The sequence below is a fragment of the Vanessa cardui genome, chromosome 13 (genome assembly GCF_905220365.1).
Source record: "Vanessa cardui chromosome 13, ilVanCard2.1, whole genome shotgun sequence".
Lineage (NCBI taxonomy): Eukaryota > Metazoa > Arthropoda > Insecta > Lepidoptera > Nymphalidae > Vanessa > Vanessa cardui.
Window position 1 is genome coordinate 5,696,442 of NC_061135.1, and position 25,711 is coordinate 5,722,152.

At 41.4% G+C, this 25,711-nt stretch overlaps 1 protein-coding gene across 1 annotated transcript in view; it reads left to right on the forward strand.

Annotated features, from left to right (window-relative positions):
* Positions 1-25,711, forward strand: part of LOC124534553 (dmX-like protein 2) — a 50,866-nt gene that overhangs the window by 11,292 nt on the left and 13,863 nt on the right. Inside the window, exons 13-49 of the mRNA XM_047110452.1 lie at positions 292-476; positions 795-902; positions 972-1,156; positions 1,233-1,347; positions 1,435-1,627; positions 2,132-2,279; positions 2,439-2,637; positions 3,167-3,382; positions 5,284-5,432; positions 5,524-5,669; positions 6,257-6,662; positions 6,830-7,114; positions 7,435-7,698; positions 8,166-8,315; positions 9,225-9,376; positions 9,451-9,514; positions 10,597-10,674; positions 11,011-11,133; positions 11,657-11,795; positions 12,262-12,441; positions 13,012-13,233; positions 13,895-14,070; positions 14,148-14,285; positions 14,357-14,472; positions 14,573-14,804; positions 14,870-15,116; positions 15,617-15,734; positions 15,932-16,137; positions 16,531-16,767; positions 17,090-17,322; positions 17,853-18,025; positions 18,429-18,529; positions 18,885-19,129; positions 19,454-19,645; positions 19,728-19,849; positions 20,372-20,514; positions 21,191-21,353. Coding sequence (XP_046966408.1) covers positions 292-476; positions 795-902; positions 972-1,156; positions 1,233-1,347; positions 1,435-1,627; positions 2,132-2,279; positions 2,439-2,637; positions 3,167-3,382; positions 5,284-5,432; positions 5,524-5,669; positions 6,257-6,662; positions 6,830-7,114; positions 7,435-7,698; positions 8,166-8,315; positions 9,225-9,376; positions 9,451-9,514; positions 10,597-10,674; positions 11,011-11,133; positions 11,657-11,795; positions 12,262-12,441; positions 13,012-13,233; positions 13,895-14,070; positions 14,148-14,285; positions 14,357-14,472; positions 14,573-14,804; positions 14,870-15,116; positions 15,617-15,734; positions 15,932-16,137; positions 16,531-16,767; positions 17,090-17,322; positions 17,853-18,025; positions 18,429-18,529; positions 18,885-19,129; positions 19,454-19,645; positions 19,728-19,849; positions 20,372-20,514; positions 21,191-21,353 — 6,549 coding nt within the window. The remainder of the gene's footprint in view (positions 1-291; positions 477-794; positions 903-971; positions 1,157-1,232; positions 1,348-1,434; positions 1,628-2,131; positions 2,280-2,438; positions 2,638-3,166; positions 3,383-5,283; positions 5,433-5,523; positions 5,670-6,256; positions 6,663-6,829; positions 7,115-7,434; positions 7,699-8,165; positions 8,316-9,224; positions 9,377-9,450; positions 9,515-10,596; positions 10,675-11,010; positions 11,134-11,656; positions 11,796-12,261; positions 12,442-13,011; positions 13,234-13,894; positions 14,071-14,147; positions 14,286-14,356; positions 14,473-14,572; positions 14,805-14,869; positions 15,117-15,616; positions 15,735-15,931; positions 16,138-16,530; positions 16,768-17,089; positions 17,323-17,852; positions 18,026-18,428; positions 18,530-18,884; positions 19,130-19,453; positions 19,646-19,727; positions 19,850-20,371; positions 20,515-21,190; positions 21,354-25,711) is intronic.

Below are 25,711 nucleotides of genomic sequence, written 5' to 3' on the forward strand. Positions count from 1 at the left end.
CATACATAATTAGACTTTTGTTAACAAGCCGAAGACATATTCTGTCATATATGATTTGAACAGATTATACAGCGCATGCTACGGAAGACCAATAATTGGAACGGAACGGGTAAACGAAACGGAATAATTTGCCATTTTTGTGACAAATTTCATTTATAATTAATACGAGGAGAGTACATATTTAGCTGAAAGCCTTTCTCCATAAATGCGCTATCAGACACTGAAAGTATTTTTTTCAAATGGAACCAGTATTCCCTTACAAACAATTCACAAATTCGGCTTGTCGGGCAGGGTGTGCGAGTGGCTGGACGAGCTGCAGGCGGGCGCCATCCGGCAGGCGCAGGTGTCGTTCTCGGCGCGCATCCCGTCCGCGTTCCCGCTGGGCGACGCCACCACCATGTGCACGCCCGCCGCGCTCTACCACGCCGCCGCGCAGCCGCTCTACGTGCGCCACCGCACCAAGCCCGTGTCGCCCGGTCAGCCCTAACACATACATCATATAATTTAATAATTGTATTAACTTAAAAATTAACTAACATGACTGTATTTTTTTAAATGTTGAAAAAGAGTAACTACTGAGTTTCTTGCCGGTTCTTCTCGGTAGAATCTACTTTCCGAACCGGTGGTAGCTTCACTTAATTGTTAAATGACGATTCAAAAGTGCTTGTAAAAGCCCACTTGAATAAAGTATACTTTGATTTTGATTTTGATTTTGATCACTTACATAGCACTTTACACTAGCAAAGCTGCGCTTAATGCTGGACTTTAAATGAAATATAATTGTGTTTGATCAGGTCAATCTCAGGGGGAAACTGTAACGACACCCCTGGCAAGTGTGCAAGAGGAGAAAGAGGAGACTGAGTGGCCCCAGGGCGAGGACAAACCTCCGCAGCAAGAGAACGGTATTAATATTTGTGTGTGATTGATGCACGTAGTTAGCTACTGTTGTTTGACTATTTGTTTTATTCTAGGGACCCGAGAGGAGAATAATAATGAAATGAAGAGGAAAACGAGTGTCGCTACCGAGGAGAACAATGAAAATCAGGACGGAGACGTCTTGGAATCCGCGCCCGTTATATCAATGGTCACGAACCACACGAATGGAACGTTGAATTTGTGGCAGTTGACATTTGACGACAAATCCAAGTTTTCACAGGTAAAGTATTTCTTAATTAAAAATACATATGTACAAATTTTGTAGAATTATTGATGAAACGCTTAAATGTTTGCAGGTGCTATCAATCGGACACGCTTCTAGAGCGTCCGGTCATAGATTTAGAGTTAACGACATCACATGCCATCCAGTATTACCACTATTGCTTACTACGAGCCACCACAACATATCAGGTAAGTTATGATACTGACTTAAATCTAAAGTTCGAAACGTTGCGATGAGACTAGACGTGAGACGTGTGTGTCGTTGCGCGTGCGCAGACAACGAGCGCGACACGGCGGGCGCGGACGTGGACGCGGCGGCGGGCGGGCTATGCTCCGAGCTGATCATGTGGCGCGTGGAGTGCGTGGGCCCGCTGGGCAAGTCGGGCGGCGTGGCCGAGCTGGCGCGCGTCAACTCGCCCCACCTGTCGGCCTTCAGCAACGTGGCCTGGCTGCCCACGCTGCTGCCGAGGTACGCCCCTGTTCCTGTATCATGGTTACATATAACTCAAATTCATCTCAAGCCTCGCGTCGAATCTGAATATATTTAGTACAGTACTCAGCATTGTTGTGTTCCGGTTTGAAGGGTGAGTGGGCCAGTGTAACTACAGGCACAAGGGACACAACATCTTAGTTCCCAAGGTTAGTGGCACATTGATGATGTAAGGAAGTTAATATTTCTTATAGCTTCATTATCTATGGGTGATGGTGACCACTTACCATCAGGTGGCCCATATGCTCGTCCGCCAACTTATACCAAAAAAAAATTACAAATTAACTTGGAAATATTTGGTTGATGATGGTATACCAAAAAGTCTAACCTCTTTGTTTCCAAATAAGTAGGCTATCTTCTATCTCAGACTAGACTATTTGTGTACCAAATTTCATTTAAATCGGTTCAATTGTTTTGTCATGAAAGCGTGACAGATAGACACTTTTGCATTTATAATATTAGCCTATTATGCCTTTTTTGTAGCACTACACTCGGTAATCTGTCCAATTCTCCGTCTGCCTGCTTCGTGGCGAGCGACGGTGAGAGTTTAAGGCTGTTTCAAGCGGTTATCGATGCGCGGACGTTATTAGCTGAGATCGCCACCTCGGAAAGACGCCATAAAGATGTACTGGTAAGTCATTTCGCTATGAATAAAATCATATAATCTATTCGCTAGATACACATACTAAAATATTATATGGATTTGTTGACAGCAGTATCGGATATTCTTTTTCGTTGGATTCCTTGCCCTTGTCTTTGTTTTAAACTTGAAAGTAAATCATCCCGCCAGCATCACGACACCATGTCGATGTCGTCGGATTCAACGATCGAAGATGGCGGAGTGCCTCTGCACGACCGCATCAAGATCGTGTCCCAGCAGTCCACGGCGAGACCTGGAGCTATTATTCAGCTGCACGCCATCGCCGACGCCACGCACGACTGGCACAACACACAGCTCTTGCACGTGTTTCAAGAGCAATTAATTACGGGTAAATATAACAATATATAGTACGACACAACTTAGATGTATCATCGGCAAAATTCGTAAAACCGATCACATCCGAATTGAGTACGCTATACCAATATATCAATATTTATTTCTCATGAGATTATGATCTTTGCACAAACGTAATAACTTGTAATATCATATGACCCAATATATTCGTCAATTTGACGCGTGGATTTACATGCACTTGCTTTTTCTGACGCGTGAATCTATAGCGACGACGACGACGATTGGTTGTGTAAATCGGCAGTAATCAGTTTTAATTTCATTCCATTACATTTTCCGATGCTACATCTAATTTGTGTCCTACTATACTTAAATTTATATGTCACTATATCTGTATACCGACTTATAATCGTCAAAATTTTTTTTTTTATATAAAAATGAGCTGTCACACTAATTGAATACTATTTTTCATGTTTATTGAGAACCGCACATGGTCATAGATAATTATTTACAAGATATATTATATTGTTTTTTCAGCACATTTCATTACATAAATGTTTTTGCAGGTGAACGAACAACAAGCGATACAGAGAGTTCAGACTCAGGTGTGGAGGGTTCTGAAGTCAACACAATCACGGAAGCCGGCTTAGAGGCCATAGTAGACCTGCGCAAGGCTGCGGTTTTCAACGAACCGTTCTATATCGTTGTCCTGGAAAGGACTGATGGCGGTTCCACAGTTCATATGTGGAGACTTACTGTGTCATCGCAGGCTGATCCTTCGGGTAATATATAATTTTTTTTTGCCTTTACTAACATTAATTGGTACTTACATACATACATATATAGAACTACACTCAGCGGCACAGAATGTGGCCCAAACACATAATGTGGTTCAACACCAAAATTAAACACGCAATAGGGTTATTTTTTTTTTGTACATAAAATTTAAAGGTATTAAAGTGAATAGTAAGTAAAAAAAAAGTAATACCTCAATTAATTAAATTTTTATCTTAAAAATAACAAATAACTCTAAAATTGGAAAAAAAATAAACAAAAGAAAGTTTTAAAAAAAATTACAAAAGCTTACGGGACTTAAAATTAATACCGGGTATTGCCTCCTCTAGCCTTGATGACTGCCTGCATGCGATCAGGCATGCATTTAATTATGTTTTTTATGTCAACCTGGGGTATTTCTTCCCAGGCGGTTATCAAGGCGGTTTTTAAATCACTGATAGACTCTGGAGGGTTGATGCTGGATCTGATGCATCTTTTAAGCATGTCCCATACATGTTCTATTGGATTTAAATCCGGACTTCGTGCTGGCCAGTCCAATTTGGAAATTCCTACCTCCGATAGGTAGCTATTCACGCAAAATGCTGTGTGAGGTCGCGCATTATCGTGCATTAAAAGAAATTCCTGGCTTCCAATAAATTCCATGTATGGTAAAACATGTTCTTGGAGGACCTCTTCGATGTATCGCACTGCTGTTAAGCGACCTTCGATTATTGTTAACTCCGTACGTGCGTCTGAACTTATTCCTGCCCAGACCATAACAGAGCCACCATGAAAACTTACTGTTTGCCAGGTAGTGGTGGGTAAAAACCTTTCTCCTCGCCTTCTCCACACACGTTCGCGACCATCTGGATGCCTTAAGGCTACTCTGCATTCATCGGTCCACAGAACCTTAGCCCACTGCTCGTGAGTCCAATTAGCGTGTTCGCGAGCGAATTGAAGTCGAGCTACACGATGATGTCGGAGCAGTTCTGGACCTCGTGCTGGTCTTCGGGAACGCAGGTTTTGTTCCTCCATTCTTCTTCTTATTGTTCGCTCACTTACACGGACGCCTCTTGTCGTTTGTAGACGCTGCATTATTTCACCCGCAGTAAGGAAACGATTTCTCAATATTGCGAGGATGATAAATCGGTCATCTCGAGCTGATGTGCATCTGATATTGCCACTTCCTGGTCTCCTCGTGTATAGGCTGGTCTCATCGTATCTTTTTAGGGCATATCTTAGAGTTGTACGTGGTACATTTAAAGATACAGCGATTTCACGCTGCGTTAAACCTTGACTCCGAAGTAACACAGCTTGAGCGATTTGTGCTGAACTTAAGGCCATAGTTTTCAGTTTTTAGTAAGAAAAATGACTGAAGATTAAATTAAAAACAAAACAATAAGGGTTAAATGCACGACCGTTTGAATATCGAACTTTAACTCAACTGGGTTTTGGGCGTTTTTACACTTAATAACGTTAAGTGTCACTTACGTTTAACAAATACCCTTTTTTTATAACTTTGAAACTCATAAATTAACAAAAACTAACGCCACGATACGCTGCCACTTAAAATTCTCATACGCAACACCAAAATTGCATGTTATAAGAATTTTAGAGTTTGGGCCACATTTTCTGCCGCTGAGTGTATGTCTTGTAATGTTGTCTTAGATTTTCGCGATTATTACACATTGAAATAAAACTAGTTTTAAGTTTACAGTGTTAGACTTTACAGCGTTCGTGGTCACGGGTAGACTCAGTACCCGTGACCACGAACGCTGTAAAGTGCTCGAAACGTCGGAATGATAAAAATAATTAACATACGCGAAAACTAGTTTTAATTCAACTATGTCTTGCTTTGAAATATGATATTATGTTTTTTATTAAAATTTTCATTTTATATTTATTTCAGATGATTTTACAAATAGTATGATGTACGTACCGGACAGCGCGCTAGTGCAAGAAGAAGAAGGAGAATCTAGGAAAAATTCCGTCTCAATGGATACAGACCGGCCTGCCGCTCCCGCTGTTAATTCACATCTTTCCATTACAACTAAAAAGGTATGATTTTATATTATAAAAAAATAAATATATAACACTGTATGTTTTCGAAAGTACATAATAGAGTATTGATGATATTTGTGGTTATCAGGTGTGCGAGTGCCCGCTGTCGCTGCCCGACGGCGTGGATGTAATCCACGCAACTCCTGCTGCGGGACATCTGAGCTCAGCGTCAATATATCCAGCTTGTTTAGCGCCATACATATTAGCAACGGCATGTTCCGATAGCACTTTAAGGTACGTCCCATCGAGTAAAGAAAAAACTATGTATAGATAGCGCACGAGTTGAATGCAGAGCTCAGGAATTCGATAGTGCTGTGACCTAATTATAATTGATGACCAAAATACTCATTATATTGTAAGTAATTAATATCGATAATTTTACTAGGTTAGCATAATGATAAAAAGGCAAAATAATACTGATCATACATTTTTATTAATTATTTCACAAAAAGAAATAAAAAAAAGACACAAAAATTTATTTATTATTATGATTATCAGATTCACACATGGTTGAATCGGTGTCACTATCCTCACCGTCGCTGACTTCAATTATAAATCGATCAATGGTATCTTCAATCAATCCATCTCTTTGCCAATAATTTTCTTATTACTTCAACAATAATAATGCGGTAACACAGCAAGCGTACGATAGCTGTTAAGGATGGAACAACACTACACTGCGGGCGAGCGAGGAGGAGCGTGCGGATAGCGGGGGAGGTGCTCCCGCTCTTTACCTCACGCCCCGGCTGCATTCAACTCGTGCGCTATCTATATGTTGTTAATTATCTGACAAACTAAACCAGCATAACTTGCTCGCGCAGGTTTTGGAAGTGTAACGTCACCAAAAAGGAGAACGACTCGTTCGAGTACTCGTGGAAGGAGTGGGAAATGATGAACAAGGACCAGGAGTCGACCATCGACATACCCGGGCAGCCGCTGCACATCAGCGCGGCGTACTCGGGGCGCATCGCGTGCGCGTACAAGTGCGGGCGCTCGTTCACGCGGCCGCGCGCGGGCGGCGGCGCGGCGCCCGACGCGCGCTTCGTCAACCTGTGCGTGTGCGTGTACGAGTGCGAGAGCACGGGCGGCGCCGAGTGGCTGCTGGAGGACACCATCCCGCTGCGCAACGTCAGCCTGCCGCGCGTGGGCGTCTGCGCCGACGCGCAGATCGACCTCTCCTACCTGCACGACACCTCCTTCATGCAGAAGAAGCAGAGGCTGACGCAGGTCACCGATATTTGTATTTGTGTTCCCATCTATTCCACCAACCCGCATTGGAACAGCGTGGTGGAATATGTTCCAAGCCCTCTCCTCAAAAAGGGAAAGGAGGCCTTTAGCCCAGCAGTGGGAAATTTACAGGCTGTTACTTTTACTTATATACTGCCTCATTACAGGTGTTACAAACGTTGTCGTCCGATGAGAGCCGCAACAACCGCAACGGCGAAGGCGACACGGGCAAGTCGGCTGGTCTTCTAGCAGTGCCGTCGTTCAGTACTCTCCAGTCGTTGCGCAGGAGCATCATGGAAAACGGCAACACGTGTCCGCTCACACAGAAGCATCTCGTCCAACTCGACTGGGTGTCGAAGGAGGATGGATCGCACATATTGACGGTCGCCGTCGGTTCCCGGGTGCTCCTTTTCACGCCAGTTTCTAGTGACTTGGCGCAAGCTAATTTAAAGGTAAATTGATTGATATCACTAAAATAAAAAAATGACGACCTCTGTGGTCGAGTGGTGTGTACACCGGTTTTCATGGGTACGCCACTCCGTGATCCCGGGTTCGATTCTCGGCCGAGTCGATGTAGATTACCACTAGTTTTCTATATTGTCTTGGGTCTGGGTGTTTGTTGATTTTCCATAACACAAGTGCTTAAGCTACTTACATTGGGATCAGAGTAATGTATGTGATGTTGTCTCATATTTATTTATATTTATATTATATTTATTTATAAAAAAAATAACCATTGACTTTTTTTTTAATTATTACTATATTTTTTTAGGCTATGAAAGAATCGATAAATAATAACCGCCCAATACTCCGAAAAGCGTCTTCATTAGCCGCACCGTTATTTGTGGAGGAAATACGATGGATGCAGTTACGAAGAATCCAGTTAAAGACGGCCGACGGTTTGCCGCCCTTACCAATGCAGATATCTTGGGTCCGAGACGGCATACTAGTTGTTGGCATGGACTCTGAAATGCATGTTTACTCGCAGTGGAAACCCGAAACTCCTCAGCTTACGTCTGGACAAGCAACGAATCAGGTATAACATTGTTTACCATCACTTCAAACGAACTTACTTAAACTTTTTGAATTTAAATCGTTTTTTATTATTTTTATCTTAAAAATTAGACCGACCGAATGACCGAAACAATTGCATTCAACATTAGTTCTCTGTCTGTTAGTTCCACTTCATTGCATAGTATGAAACAAAGTCGCTTTACCTGTCCCTATGTCTGCTTAAATCTTTGCAACTACGCAACGGATTTTGATGCGGTTTTTTTAATAGATAGAGTGATTGGAGAAAAAGGTTTTTAAATATAATACATGAATAAAATCTAAAAAAAAAAATTGATAATTTTAGAAGTTTGTGATGTCATATTATTGCACCCGTGCGAAGATGGGGCGGGTCGCTAGTATATTAATATGGTACATAAAGTTTTCTACTATAAAGTACACTTATAATATTTGTTTTAATCAAATTTATGTTTGTCGTTTAATGAAATTCAGGAACAAGAAGAAGGCGGTGAGTCGCGTGCACTACGTGATTCCGATTTGCGTGTGTCGGCTCCGCACTTACAGCGAGTGTCGTCTATTAATCTTCAGCTGTTAGAACGCGACGCTCGAAGAAGGAACAAAACACAACCGGATCAGCCCCAGGTACGTATAGTTTGTTCGCGTTAAGAATGCAGTGAGTTGTCATTGTTTACCGGCTTTACTCCGCCCCCTGACCAATCAAATCTTTTTTAACAGCAGGTGAAGGTGTATGCATAATTGTGTTAAAATTCCAACAAGTTATATTTGTTTTAAAGACTAAGTATAATTAATTTAAAAAATACACATTAAAATAAAAAATCGAATCGGGGTGTTTAATCAACAAAATTCTTAACACTATATACAATCGTTTGCGAATCTCCTCATCGCGATGTAGAAATTTACATATTTTGACATAACGTCATCTAGTAGCTATAGGTTACATTAATTATTACGTGTACAGCTTGAATAAATTAAATATAAATATTTAAATAAACAAAATTTTAATTAGAAAAATAAAAATATCAGTTAATAATTAATTAAATGTGAACTTGACTTTGTAATTCGAAAAGATTTGATTGGTCAAAGGGGGCGGAGTCAGGCCGGTAAACAATGACAACTCACTGCATTCTTAACGCGAACAGACTATAGTATATATACGTAGTAAATTGTTATAGTTCATATTTTCGTAGCTAATGTTCGCGTTATAATCAAAATTTCATGAACTCAAAATGCATGAATTTCGTGAATTTTTGGTCTTATTTTCAGTTTTTATATTTTTTTATTTATCACACTAAATCTTATCAATCAGAGGACTTCAGTTACTGAACTCTTGTCTTGTCTTGGGTTCTATAAATACCTTATAAGTTATAACCGACTATAAAATAATAGAGCAAAGCCTTCTTCTATTATACATATATATTTATGCAAAAATTTGTATATGTTAACGGTATTTTTTATTTTTCTGCAATAACGAAATACTATCAATTCCGACCGATTCAAAGATATTGTAATTTATTTTTATTTTCTCTATAGCCTCTTTTGGACTACATGCCTGACTATGGTCTATTCGAAGCGTCACAAATGGCTTGTCCGGTGTTGCCACAGTATCATCCCAAGCAACTGATGGAACTACTTAATAGCGGAAAGATTCGATGGGTCAAAGCCATTCTCGCTCATTTAGTCAGGTAATTTACAGCTGATGTTTCATTAGTTTTAATTGTTTATTTTTAATTAATTAAGTTTATTATATTTTCATCAGGTGTATGGGTGGAACCTATACGAGCCGTAGTTCTCAAGGCGACGAGGACAGTTTGTCTAGACAGGTATAAAAAGTTAATTTTATTTGTATCAATATGCGTGTCACATGTATGCTGCTTAAATGCATTGTTATAAAACTATAAGTCACTATTTTATCACACGTTTTGATCATAGTTTTAACTTATCGTAATAGTAATTTCATATGATTGTTTGAAATTTTCAATTTAAAGTTACATCAGTTTACTTTAGTCATTTGTCGAAAAATATTTGATCAATAAATGATTATTTAAAAAAAAAGATGTAGTCATCGTTCCTTAATATTTACGTTGTATAAAATTATTTTTCGTAATGGTATTGAATCGTATTGCTTTCACCGTAGTGATAATAATATCAAGCGTGTTATATAATCATAACAAGCATTTACACTGTGATGTTATAAAAGCAAATGGCCGCCAAAATACCGCTTACACTGTGAATAAGAACGTTTTATATCCGTTCTGGCATTGTTTTTATCGAAATGCACTTACTCGTAGAACTGCCATACAACCTTAATACCATAAACATTCGTTATACATTATACATCTCTATATACGAGATACATTTTTGGCACCTCTTTTTTAAGATACTTAAATGAACAACGCTTCGAGGGTAATATATTGCAATCCATAAGTTACTTCATTATGTAATGTAAATGACATGGAAGTGTTTTTGTTTTTTCATTTCATTATAATTGGCCAATGAGGAGAATGATAATCAGATTTTCCAAAATTTTAGAGGCTATCTATTAATATAATGTTAAATAGTCATATTAATTATAATGTTAAAAAACTATTTAAATTAAATTAAATTTTAAAATTGTTATTGATAAATATTATTATCTAAATAAAAATGTAATTATTTATTATTGTATTGTATTTTAAAATTCGTAAAGTTAAAAAATATGTTTTACTAGCACTATATGGGCCAGTCCTGAAATAAAAAGTTTTATTTTATTATTATTAATAACCGTAACAGTATGGCAGTTCTAATTTTAAACGAGTCTGTGGAAACGCGTAACGGCGCAAACCCCAGTCGTTGTTTGGGGCCGCGGCTTCGTGTCGGTGTGTATGCGGTGTGTATGCGCATGTGCACGTGTCGTGTGTTGCAGCGCGGGTGGTCGCGGTCGCGCACGCTGTCCGTGTCGTTCGCAGCGGGCGCCGCCTCGCCGCTAGACGGCGTCGCACAGGTATCGCCCACACTCTCGCTTCCTACACTACGCACCTTCATATCTGTCAAATCAATTTTTACTTTAAAATCTTCAAGCTCAATTATTCGAGATATTCGAATCTTCGATTACTAATGTTAATTGCCGAGGCCGAAAATTGTCGGTTATTTTGTATTTCCAATTTTTATTATTACTTGAACTTTCAGTAAAATTAGGAATTTATTTTTAATTAACAATGTTCACAATATTTTGCACATATCGCACCGAAAGCATCTTGGTTTTTTATGTTTTTGTACAAAATGATCTTTAAACTGAAGTATGTAAATATTCGATTATAATAATAACGCTTACGTGTAGATAACCGAAGATGTGCAGCTCGATTACGCAGAGCTGACATCGGTACCGCCATTACCTCTCTGGACCCTACTTGTCGCGGACAAGGAGTCCGCACATCATCCGTCCACTATTCAAGAAGCTAAGGTAAACATCATATATTTAAAACACAAAAATATAGTACGACACAAATTAGATGTAGCGTCGGAAACTGCAATGGAATGAAAATAAAACCGATTACTGCCGATTCACACAACCAATAGAAATAGCTCCCTATCGCGCCATTCGACGCTATTCGTCGCTATAGATTCACGCGTCAGAGAAAGCAAGTGCATGTAAATCGACGCGTCAAATTGACGAATATATTAGGTCATATAATATTACAAGTTATTACGTTTATGCAAAGATAATATTCGCATGAGAAATAAATATTGATAATTTGTGATAGCGTACTTAATTCGGATGTGATCGGTTTTACGAATTTAGCCGATGCGACATCTAAGTTGTGTCGTACTATACTCATATAAATAAAAATTTCAATCAAAATTTAAATGCTTTTATATTCTTGAGACGTTATTTAATTACAAGATAGAGCTAAAGGCGAATGCTACTTGTACATTCTGTTTTCAAAATAAATGGACTGTTATTTAGAGTAACAAATTTATTCCAGGATTATAATGAACTATTCGAAGGAACTATGGAAGTAGAAGAGGATCTTGATGCTCTTTTGCTCGGCGATGATGAAGGCATCGACCGTCGTCCTTCGATGCCGGAACGACAGCCTCTTTCACACTTTGGACCAAGACAAGGTATTTTTTGAATATGTTACGTACTTCTTTGGAATACAATATTAAGTTCTTCAATAATCCAAGATGGTGGTTAGAACGCATGCGTCTTAACCGATGATTGATTGATGATGATGATTGGGTTAAACCCAGGCAAGAACCACTAAATTTTTATGTGCTTAATTTGAATTTATAATTCATCAAGTGCTCTGATGAAGGAAAACATCGCGAGGAAACCTGCATGTGTATCATTTAAAAGAATATGTATCCACCGACCGGCATTGGAGCAGCGTTGTGGAATATACTCCAAACCTTCTCCTCAAAAGGAGAGGAGGCCTTGACCTAGTGGAAAATTTACGGGCTGTTGAAATCGAATCGAAATGTATTTATTATTATTTTATCAATTTGTTGTTGTTGAATAATCTGGTTCGCTAAAATATTCAAAATATTAATGAAATTTCATCGACATGCCACTTTCCTTTGTTTGTAGGACGCATTCTCTCGAGACTCCTAACTCACACCCACCTCCCCGGATTGAGTTCGCTGGACCAGATGCATCTGCTCGCTCTCGCGGACACGGTGTCCACGTGCGACGCGGACTTCGCAGAGCGGCTAACGAACAACGCAAGGGTAGATGTCGCTCAGGGCGCCGGACAGGAGATATTACCTGGTACTTTGTTTTACTTTAGGAAAAAGACGTAACAAAATCTGTCTTCGGACGAGTATCTTGGCGGAAGCCTACTTTGAGAACAGGGCCGGATTTGGGGAAGGGCAACCGGGGCTACTGCCCTGGGGCCTCCACATAAGTGGGGGCCACAAAAGTTTTCAATGAGTTAAAAAATACCGAGATATAGTCAAATTATATTAATCTTACTTCTTAATATTTTAAAAGTTACCGATATCAGCCAAGAAATACTTACTGATTCAAATTAATAAAAGCTTAAGCTAATCCATTAATCCATGACATAATTATTAGGATCTCCACGCTCCTGTTCGCCTAGGGCCTCCAGACCTTTAAATACGACTCTGTTTGAGAATCTTTAAGTTAAAATTTAAGAGGTTTTTTGTACTAATTATCTTAAGTGGTCCCCAAAAATCAGTTTGAAATAAGGTCATATTTTGCATGATTTCTGTTATTTTTTTTCATTACCAGAGACAAATTATGTAATTGCCATATCATTAAAACAGTATTTATTATGATAGTTCTTGGTAGCGTTTTCATGATGTGACCTTCCAACAGATTCCCTGGACGACTGTGGGCTGCGGTTCCTCCTCGCCATGAAGCACTACGGCTACCTGCTGCGCTGCCTGCCTCTGGCGCAGCGCGCCACGCTGCAGCGCACCGGCGTGGGCACCTGCAACCTCGTGTGGGCCTTCCACTCCGAGACGCACGAGCAGCTGCTAGCCCTCGTGCCGGGCTACACCAAGGGGCAGCCGAAGTGGTCCACTATGAGAGAATTGGGTAACTTGTACTCAATTATTGTACAAACAAAACAACAACAACAACAACAACAGCCTGTAAATTCCCACTGCTGGGCTAAAGGCCTCCTCTCCCTTAGAGGAGAAGGTTTGGAACATATTCCACCACGCTGTTCCAATGCGGGTTGGTGGAATACATATGTGGCAGATTTTCTCTGAAATTTGTCACATGCAGGTTTCCTCACGATGTTTTCCTTCACCGCCGAGTACGAGATGAATTATAAAGACAAATTAAGCACATGAATCAGCGGTGCTTGCCTGGGTTTGAACCCGCAATCATCGGTTAAGATGCACGCGTTCTAACCACTGGGCCATCTCGACTCTTAATTATTGTACAATACGATCTATTTATGATTTGCAACCTAATACCTCGACGACCTCCATGGTCGAGTGGTGTGTACACCGGTTTTTATGGGTACGTCATTCTGAGGTCCCGGGTTCGATTCCCGGCCGAGTCGATGTAGATTACCATTACTTTTCTATGTTGTCTTGGGTCTGGGTGTTTGTGGTACCGTTGTTACTTCTGATTTCACAAGTGCTACTTACATTGGTAACAGAGTAATGTATGTGATGTTGTCTCATATTTATTAAAAAAAAAAAGTTAACAAAAAATCAAATTAAATCTTAATTTTAAATGATTTAAGGCGTGGGTTGGTGGGTGCGCGGAGATTTACTGCGGATATGTGTGGAGCGCCTCGCTCGCGCCTCCTACATGGCCAAGCAGGATCCAATGGATGCCGCTCTCTACTATCTGGCTATGAAGAAGAAAACGCTCCTATGGGGACTGTTCCGCTCCAATCGAGACGATAAAATGACTGCGGTACTTAAAATTTAAAAAGACATTCTATGAAGCAGCAATATATACTGTCAAATATTTATGTTATTATTTATTTGCAGTTCTTTGCAAATGACTTCAGCGAAGATCGATGGCGAAAAGCGGCATTGAAAAATGCGTTCGTTCTACTCGGAAAGCAACGTTTCGAACATGCGGCAGCGTTCTTCTTACTAGGCGGGGCTTTGAAAGATGCTTTGGAGGTAATATAACCTTTAAATAATATAAGTCTAAATTTGATTATTACATTTAAAAAATATAAATAACATTTTAGGTCCTCATGACACGGTTAGGAGACTTGCAACTGGCAATGGTGGTGGCACGTCTCTACGAATCGGATAGCACTCTGCCGAACAGCTTGAGAAAATTACTAATGGATGAGATACTTGGGTATGTGAACCGTTTTTTTTTAACCTGCCAGATACATACATTAGACTCGGTAGACTAGTTTGTAGTTGAAACATATAATATATACTCACCCAAATGGTAGCGGTGAAACCGAGGAGGGCGAAGTGGACCTGGAGCGCGCGCACCCCGACCCGTTCGTGCGCTCCATGGCGCTGTGGGAGCTCAAGCGGCACGGCGAGGCGCTCGACACGCTGCTCAACCCGGCCGGCCGCCTGCACGCCGCGCGCGACAACGAGCCCATGCCCAGCGTCTTCAACTTCTACGTGTACCTGCGCACGCACCCGCGCCTCAAGCGCAACAACATGCCCAGCCAGGTGAGCCCCGCGCCCCCCGCGCAGCCCGACACGCCGCGGCCACCCTAACGCTACACCTGTTGCAGGGCGGCACCCTAGCCCTCCTCCAGCAGGAGGCGGATGAGGGCATCACGCGGCTCGAGCGCCGCCTGTACTTCCAAACGGCGCACGGACACTTCAAAGCCGGCTGCCCGGCGCTGGCTCTGGAGGTGCTCTCCAAGCTGCCGGCGCGAGTTCGCGAGGAGAAGGCCCGCCAGCCGCCCGTGGCTGCGCCCTCCGTGGACGACAACGTCATACACACGGGGCAGCTGGTCGAAGACACGATTGTCAAAAGTACGACTCATTCACGTCCGTTTGTACGTCGTTGTGTCTTTATTTGTTTTGGCTTATGCTAACACAGTTGATACATTTTTGTTTTTTATTCGGGATAAAAAATCTCGAATTTTAGTAAACCAAATTTTGTGTACGCAAATCTGCGTGAGCAAAGATCATAACATCTTAGTAACCAATATTTATGGCGCATTGGATCCCCAATGCCATCTGAGCATCAGCTCCCAGTGTTATCTGATGTTTTTCTTACAGCGCCAATGACTATAAGCAGGGGTGACCACTAACCTTCAATTGGCCTTTTTCTTTAATGAATTTAAAAAAATGTATAAAATCTTTAATTAATTTAAATAAAATAAAAAAATATTGTGTTAACTCTGCGATAAAAGGTATTATAAATTATGTTTCTTTTTTCATTTATTATAAGTAAATTTAGTATTAAATATTTGATGTTCATTTACAATATTGTTTATCTTATTTAAACGTTAAATTATTATTATTAACAGAGGAAGAAGATACTATGGATTGGGGCAAACCAGCCATAGCCGTGGACTGGGGCGCACCAGTAGCGTCCACGAAGACTGATGAACTCGTTCTTAGTTGGGATGATGAAGAAGAAGAAAAGTAAGAAATAATAATTGCAAACAAATTAATCATTACAACATACATTCTTTCTTATTTAATGACGTATTTTGGACTTAATCCTTTTCATTCGCTACGATATATTTAATATTATTCCATTATTTTATGAGTAATTATTATTCATAAAATTTATTAGCAATATATCAATATTTTTTACTGATTCATATGCATATAAATAGGTCAGAGGGTTCGGGGGCGTCTACGCCACCATTAGAAATGAAAATGGGTAAGACAGAGGAGCCAGCTGCAAACGAAACCAATGATACGGAAAAGGAGGAAGAACCTCCCACAGTCGATATAATGGCACAGCAACTGAAGTTTGTCGCTTGCCTCAAGATATTGATGGAGGAGCTCAGTACACTGGCCACCGGCTTCGAAGTTGACGGTGAGCTCGATAGACTATATTCAAAGTAGTGCGTATGCGCAGCAATTTTCTTTAACTTTTGAAATCAGAAGAACCATTACATTTATTCAATGACTACCTGACTAATTGACGATAGATATTGACCGTGTTTTTTATTTTTATTTGGTGGAGCACGATATTTCAGACTCATGTTGTCATCAACATCTACTTTCAAATTTCAGTCTCGTGGACAAGACATTCGTAAATAATGTCGAAAACAACATGGTCAATATCCCGTATTAAATAACTGTAATAATAAAAATAACTATGTTAATTTAAAACCTTATACAGATAAGCCATGATCTAAATGTACAGTTTCTTATTTCCTCGTCCTTTTGTGTCAGATAATAAAGATGAATTTTAATGTTGCAACAGGGGGTCACCTGCGCTACCAGCTGTACATCTGGCTGGAGCGCGAGGTTGAGGCGCTGCACCGCCTGTGCGGGTACGTGTCGGCGCCGGGCGCGGCCGCGGGCGGGGAGCTCATCTGCGCCGACGCGGAGTCGCTGCCGCTGCCCGAGAAACCCACCCTGCACCAGCTGCTCGTTCGCGAGAAGGCGGACTTCGAGGCCAAGGTGCAGAGGGCGGTCCGACGCAAGAAGTGGCTGAAAGGTATTGTCTTGCAAGATTTACTTGGTGGGTAGGTACCACCCACTTATCAGTTATTCTACCTCCAAACAACATTACTCAGTATTGTTGTGTGTTCCGGTTGAAAGGGTGAGTGAGCCATTGTACAGGCACATGGGACATAACATCTTAGTTCCCAAAAGTGGTGACGCATTGACGATGTAAGTAATAGTTAATATTTCTTACAGCGTCATTGTCTATGGGTGATGGTGACCACTTACCATCAGGTTGCCCATATGCTCGTCCACCAACCTATTAAAAAAAATATGTATATGAATAAATAAATTTTAAAATTACACTATTTTAGCCAACGAGACCCTTCTGCGCACTCTGTTGTCGTATTGCTCGCTTCACGGCGCGGGAGGAGGCGGCCTGGCCTCTGTGCGCATGGAACTGGTTTTACTGCTGCAAGAGCTAGGTCAGGACAAACAGCACCAACAGTTGCTGTCGCCGCTGCCTTTCCCCACCACGCTACCGCTACTTGCCGCAGCTGTGGCCACCAACAACACTGTTGTCGCCGATCCCGTCAGACATTTGCAGGTTCGTTGGCTTAATTACTTTAAAAATGAATTGATGAAATATCGAGCTCTTGGCTAAAATTTCTTGTACTGCATCTTTACTTATTCCGGACTCACTTCGTATAATTCATTGACAAGTTTTTTTTAAATGTATATCAATACGAACTTTTTGGTATTAATATTAGTGACATTTATTTGGTATCTCAATCGATGATTAGGGCGTAATGTTATCACTCGATATATTTGCTTGGTGGTAGGGCTTTGTGCAAGCTCGTCCGGGTAGGTACCACCCTCTCATCAGTTATTCTACCGCCAAATAACAGTACTCAGTATTGTTGTGTTCCGGTTTGAAGGGTTAGTGAGCCAGTGTAACTATAGGCACAAGGGACGTAACATCTTAGTTCCCAAGGTTGGTGGCACATTGACGATGTAAGGAATAGTTAATATTTCTTACAGCGTCATTGTCTATGAGTGATGGTGACCACTTACCATAAGGTAGCCCATATGCTCCAATCCATACAATAAAAAAAAACACACTGTTTGGCGTCGCAGGCGGTGGCGCACGACATGCTGGGCACCATCGGCGAGCTGGGCATCCCGGGCGGCTCGGCCACGCGCATCCTGCACACGCTGCGGGAACTGGCGGTGGCGCTGTCCGCCTGCATCTACCAGAGCCTCTGCGACTCCGACACCTTCAGCGTAAAGCACACGCAGCACTATGACGGGTGAGGTCAAGTAAAAAGTAAAGTAACAGCCTGTAAATTTCCCACTGCCGAGATAAGGCCTCCTCTTCCATTAAGGAGAGAGATTGGAACATTATCCACCACGCTGTTCCAATGCGGGTTGGTGGAATGCACATGTGACAGAATTTCGATGAAATTAGACACATGCAGGTTTCCTCACGATGTTTTCCTTCACCGCCGAGCACGAGATGAATTATAAACACAATTAAGCACATATATATAGCGGTGCTTGCCTGGGTTTGAACCCGCAATCATCGGTTAAGATGCACGCGTTCTAACCACTGGGCCATCTCAGCTCAGCTAACATTACCCGTTATAATTGTTCTCCCGAAAATAGCTGTTCTTTAATGCTAATTATATTTCTAAAAAGTAATTTTGCTTTCAGTATGATTGCCGATACACCCGGTACTACTAATCTTCTCGTGAGACCGAGACGATATTCTACGGAAGACCTCACGGTAACAACACCGCCTAACAAATGGCCAGGTAAGAATAATTTTTCAGCCAAACATAAATACATACTGCGACATAATCTCAATTTAAAGAATACAATGATGACGACCTCCATGGTCGAGTGGTGTGTACACCGGTTTTCATGGGTACGCCACTCTGAGGTCCCGGGTTCCCGGCCGAGTCGATGTAGATTATCATTAGTTTTCTATGTTGTCTTGGGTCTGGGTGTTTGTGGTACCGTCGTTACTTCTGATTTCCATAACACAAGTGCTTCAGCTACTTACATTGGGATCAGAGTAATGTATGTGATGTTGTCTCATATTTATTTTTTAATATTTATTTACAATTTAATACAAATAAAATCATAAATACCCTTCGGCTTTTTAAGGTGTGTCAGCCCTACGTGGTCTCGCCCTTCGCGCTGCAGAGGAAGAGGAGGCTCCGAGACTGCCAGTCCTCCTGGCGGAAGCGTTCTGCGCTGTGTACTTAGCCCTATTAGGGTGGGCGCTAGCGGCTCGAGACGCGCACTTGCTGTACAGACTAGCGGCGCACACTGCAGATAATAAGGCTCATGCCAAGCTCTTCGGTGGAGGTGTTAGAAGACTTCTGACTACAGCACCCGCTCAGCCGCAGGTCATTTGAATATTATAAGCTTGCGCTAGTATATTGTAAATATAATAGTTTTTCTGGTCCTACATTCTAGGTGTGGGATCAGATCTCATTAGCTTTTATCGAAGAACCTATACCGCTATTTCTTAGTAGTTTAATTCAGAATTTTAAAATACGTAAGTAAATGCAGTTTGTTAAAGACTCTTATTTATATATCAAAATGCTAATCAATGCGATATGTATTTACAGTAACAGTAAAAGCCTGTAAATTTCCTACTGCTGTCAAATTTCAAATTTTCTCAATTCTCTTTTTTATTTTATATATTTATGTTTTTAATGTATTTACAGCCAAAATTAGTGGAGAGAACTGAAGGCACCTCGGTTTGGTCATCCCTGCGGGAAAAGAGAGCTCTATTGCACATGCGATTGCTTGGTCTAGGGCCTACCGCGCCACATAAGAACATTCAAGAAGGCCGGCCTACGTACAGGGAACAGTTTGTTCCACCTCTATGCAGCATCCTCACCTTTTTACTCACAAAGGTATAATTTCATGATATGAAAACATCATGTGTAGAATAATAATACCGAATGAAAAGTAAACACCTGTATAATTTTTCTTCAGCCTACCGCCGAACAGGATCCAGAAAACAACGATTACGATTCGGCCGAATCAGGAGCTGAAGATGCAGATGAAAGTGCAAGTGAACCAGATGACGACGATATCTTCGACACATCGAATACAAAGTAAATATAATTTATTTATGTATCGTGGGTTTTTAGTATTTTTGCATTATAGGTATCGTCGTCGTGGTGTGTACGTGGTAAAAATAACTAAGTCCACAATTTGAGATATCACTCGTATAATACGCACAAAAACAAGAAAAGTCAAAAGTATTTTGTACGCGGCTTACAAAATTATATCGCAGTGGCTGGTAGACGCGGAATAAATGCGTCGCTCGGCCGATCCGCCGCATACTACGGGTTTCGCCCGAGTATGCCTGTGAATTAATATTTATTGTGATATAAAAGTAAATATATTAAATATAATGTTGGTGTGTATTGTGTATGTGTATTATATTATTACATAAATAAATATAAAATAGAATATTATTATATATTTTATTTGTGTAATTGTGAAGTGTAATAAATAAATATTATAAATTAATAAACTAATTATAAATATAATAATGATTCGCCTACACATTAATTGGCTTCGTGACTTCGTCATATGCCTTGTTAAATTGTTTCGATGTATAAAATTTTCAGGAGCGAGAAGCGTCGCAAGGGCCCGAATACTGAGCACAGCGAGGCGGACTCGTACTCGTGGTACGTGATGCGCGTCGCCGTGCTGCGGCTCGCACAGCACAAGCTACAGCACTTCTTACAGCTCTGTGGCATCGAGATGTCGGGTATGTGGCCACCCGTGTCATATCCGGTTATAAATAGGATAATAACTGTTCAATGGTGTTGTACACCAGTATATAAATTGTCCGGACGAAAATGACAAACTCTTATTTAAATAAATACGAATCAGATTGGAACCGACTTTTAAACCAGTTTCATTAATTGTTTAAAATAAAAGTTTAATAAAATAATAAAAGTCAGGGGCCAACTGAAAATCAGTGCTGTGCATTAGCACAGCTTATACTGAGATGAACCCCTTGCTAACTACACTGTGTTCTTTAAATTTAATTTTTTTTCCTGTATAATCTATGTAATGTATGTGTCTAGCAAAATAAATGGTTTAAAAGCTTAAATATTTGTGACCGTCGACAAATTAATTATTTTTTTATTATTTATTATGACGACCTCCATGGTCGAGTGGTGTGTACACCGGTTTTCATGAGTACGCCACTCTGAGGTCCCGGGTTCGATTCCCGGCCGAGTCGATGTTGATTAACATTAGTTTTCTGTGTTATCTTGGGTCTGGGTGTTTGTGGTACCGTCGTTACTTCTGATTTCCATAACACAAGTGCTTCAGCTACTTACAGTGGGATCAGAGTAATGTATGTGATGTTGTCTCATATTTATATACAATTTCAACCTATCGTTTACGCTACCTAATCGTCAATAATATTGTTTTAGAATTGGCGACAACGAGTCCCACTGTGCACGGCGCGCTCCGTCGCGTAGAGCAGTGGCAGCAACAACTCACCGAGACGCTGGAGTCCCGCGCGCCTCCGCCCGACTATATCCCGGGCTGCTTCCCTGACCAGCAGACGTCCGGTCCGCCCATCAACAAATACAGGTACGCCAACAAAGATTAAAAGATCGTCAAATTTTGATGACTGTTTGATGTCTTAATGTTGTCTTAAATTTTCGCGATTATTACACATTTCAATAAAACTAGTTATAACGGATTTTAATCGCGTATATTAATTATTTTGGACATCCCGACGTTTCGAGCACTTTACAGCGTTCGTGGTCACGGGTAGACTAAGGTGGCATTTGTCTATTTGAAGAACAAAGAAATATTATTTGCAACTACCTCCAACGATTTCTCATTGAGATTTGAGATGATTAATACATATAATATACAAATTTTACCTAAAAAATAAAATTTTTATTATGTTTCCTGGGACGTCTGAAGTCCATTATGAGAGTACATTGTACTTGTTCCGCCGCTAGCCGCCAGAGGTCTCCGTTTTCCCTCCAAAAATGACTGCTCAGTGGCGCCCTCAACTTTCTTAGCGATGTTTCGTTCCACAAGCCGCCATATTTTTTCGTCATTGGGAGTTCATAATGATGATGGCTCACCAGGAAGACATCACCTGGACTTCAGACGTCCCAGGAAACATAATAAAAATTTTATTTTTTAGGTAAAATTTGTATATTATGTGTTCCGTTTGACGTCTGAAGTCCATTATGAGAGACTTGTTTGTTATCTCCTGGTGGCTTGTGGATGAAATGTTATTAAAAAATAAACAACGCAACAATGTGATAATGGTTGCTTATATTAAAAATATAATGTATGATTACAAAGAAAAATTAAATTTACACTCAATTGAACAAAATTAAAGAATTAAGTTAATAATAATCAGTGAATTAGTAAGTGATTAATTAGAAGAGAAAAATCGGGATAAGGATTTTTCTGAATCTACAATCATGGCAGATTGAATTGGTTTACAATAGAATTTTCTAAATGTACTTTCGTGTTGCCAGTTAGCTTTATTTAGAATATCATTAATATTATACTTTTCCAGCCAGTTCAAGGATGAAACCGCCGATCTGAAGCTACCTGGTGAAGCTTGGATGCCAGCTTCAGATAAAACTTTCTTTACCCAGCCACCAATTATAGTCGGTGTGGCTGGCTTCACGACGCCTCTAGTAGTAATAAAAAGATTTGATATAGACCCTCTCGAGCTTCCTGATATTTCTTTTAGAGTTCTTACCCAAAATACCGGATCAATATTTCTTTCAGGTGCAGCTGAGAGTATCCAGTCTGATTGACAATGTGATCTGGAATCTGTTTTCGACCCAAACGAAGGTGTTAGAGTGATTGAGTCTGAATTGTCCACGAAATGATTTGCATCACAATGTAAAAGGGTCAGATCGTGCACCCTACGCCCCGATGCTAACAACAAAAGCGTGGCGGTGTGTTTCGAAACCTCGTAAAGGTTAGTAGGATCTGGGTTAACGAGTTTTAGATGCCTGATGACTATTCTTGCATCCCAAATAGGGATCTTGGGCGCAGGAGGTTTTGCTATGGAGATAGCTTTTAGCACGTGCTTAACTATGTGGCTGGAAGAAATCTTCGCGGTGGAGATAGTCTCACAGATTGTTGATATTGTGCTCTTATGCACTAATATGGTACGATAAGCTAAATTATCTTTTATGTGTAGGTGGGCTAAGTAGCGTGCGACCTCGGCTGGCGTGGGCATACGAAGATCGATGCCACTGCTTTTACACCAGCGCGACCACTTCGTCCATATCGGGATGTAAGTTTTAAATGTTGAACCGCGCCAGCAGGATGACAAAAGCTGTCTCTCTTCCACAGACCAGTTGTGGGTTAACGAATCCCACCCAAAATGAGCCAAGCTTCCAGGTTCAGTCTGTCCACTTGAGCCGGTGGACGCCCTGTGGATGTGTCTATGAGATTTGTCTCCAAGTCCTGAATCTTCCTCGGTCGAGTCAGTGATCTGTTTTTGAGGTCTGGGCGCCAAAATGGTTTCTTCCACTTGGGCGTTATTATTATAAATCTGTCTGATGCTGAGTTGAGATGATGGAGCACTCGAGGCAGGAGGCTGGGTGGGCAGAAAATCCAGGCCAGATCGTAATGCCAGTGCCTGCTGAAAGCCTCGTGAAAGCAAGCGTTCGAGTCTGCCAAGTCTAATGAGACATATGTTGGAACAACATGTGCGAGATTTGACGCAAATAGGTCGATTACGGGTGTTCCCCAAACGCCGAAAATCTTTTCTGTAGCCTCGGGCAATAGATGCCACTCGGGAGCGACGCGCTTGCGCGAGAGGTGGTCGGCTTCCGTATTGTAAACTCCCGGGAGGTGGTGTGGCAGGAGTACAATGTTGAGGCTGTCCACTAACGTCAGCAGAACCTTGGTCAGCTCTAAGAGAGGCCCTGACCTGGTTCCGCCTTCGTTTCTTATGAAGGCTATCACAGTCCGGTTGTCGCTCTGCAGGATCACAGTCGAGTCTTTCAAATTCTTTGTTTCGGCTGATATTGCAGCGATCACTGCATACATTTCTTTCATGTTGCAATGCCAACTTTGCTGTTGCCGAGTCCAAGCACCCTGTAATCTCTTGCTGTTGACTAGAGCTCCCCATTGTATATCGGATGCGTCCGTAACGATGTAATTCGTTGTCATCATCTCGTGATGGATTGGAGTCACTTGATGTATGTTGTCCAACCACCATTCCAAATCTTGATGGACTTCCTCCGAGAACTTCATTGGGGCTCGAGGGTTCAGGCGAAGCTTGTTGCTGTGGCGTTGCAGAGTTCGGCAATGCAACCTTCCCCGGTGGGTGATGAAGGTTGCAAAGTTGAGATACCCTAAGAGACGTTGAGCCTGCTTGAGGGTCCAATTGCCTGTTGCAAGCCGAGCTTGAATGTACTGACCCACTTTTGAGACCTTTTCTTGGGGAAGGGACTTGGTGTTGATTTGTGTGTCCCAATTTATACCCAGAAATTCTATTGACCTCGTCGGAGTGAGGATGGATTTTTCCAAGTTGACATACCATCCGAGACTGGTTAGGAATTTGATAGCAATTTTTACTTGGGCTTCCAGCTGTTCCCTGGACTGATGAGCTAGGAGGTAGTCGTCCAGGTAGACAATTAGACGGAGTCCTTGCTTTCGAAGCATTTCTGCAGTCCAGTTCGTTAGGGATGCGAACATTTTTGGTGCCGCCGCTAAGCCGAACGGGAGGCAGGTCATCTGCCACAATTTGCCGTCGTAGCTGATGCGTAGGTAGCGCCTGTGCTGTACTTTGATAGGCAAGTGGTAATAGGCTTGGCTGAGATCTAGCTTGGCCATCCAGTCTCCTGATTGAAGGAAGTTGGGGGTCTGATGGTGATTTATCAAGTTGAAATGTTTTGGTGTCAGGTATCGATTTAGGGCTTTCAGATTGAAAATTACTCGATTTTTTCCATTGCTCTTTGTTATGATGAACAACGGGGAAATGAAACTTGGGGTAGGGGGTGCAGGCTCTAGAACACGAGTTTGAATCATCTTCTGTAACTCGATTGACATTAACGTCGATTTTGGAGTCTGGTATTCCGTCAAAACTTCTTTTGTTGGAAGAATTAATGGTGGCGCTTGGTTGAAAGGAATGCGGGCACCAGATACCATTTTTAATATAGTCTGTGGAGGATTCAAGGCGGCCCACTTCTTTTGAAAGAGCCTTAGACACCCCCCCGTAAAACCACTCGAGTCATTTACTTTTAAAGTTTTGTTTACTTTGCTTGTGGCTTTTATGTCCTCCCTTTTGGCTTGAGCTAGAATTAATTTGGTTGCGATGAGCACTGAAGTCTTTTCTATCTTTTTTAAAGGTTGAATTGGTTCCCGGCTTTGCAGGGCGGATACGAAAATTCAAATTGTCTTTAGACGTTGACGGGCTAGAGGACACAGGCCGAGAAACCGTAGAAGTTGTTGATGCGGCATATTGTTTGTGTAGCTTGTCCACCCCCCCTATTTTTTGCACATACGCAGATAAAGCCTGAGGGTTGAACATATATTCGGCCGAGGGAGGTATTTTCTCTATGTCTTCTCGAACGTACGTACCTTTAATAGCCATAGCAATAAGCAATAGCACGACGACGAAGTTCCAACACCTCTGCACGTTTTCCGTTATAGACAAATTTCGATAAGCAGCTTTAGCACGCGGTTCGAAGAACAACGCAACAATGACGAAAAAATATGGCGGCTTGTGGAACGAAACATCGCTAAGAAAGTTGAGGGCGCCACTGAGCAGTCATTTTTGGAGGGAAAACGGAGACCTCTGGCGGCTAGCGGCGGAACAAGTACAATGTACTCTCATAATGGACTTCAGACGTCAAACGGAACACATAATACAAATAATTAATATACGAGATTAAAATCCGTTATAACTAGTTTTATTTAAACGTTTGATGTCTTGCTTTGTATAGTAATGA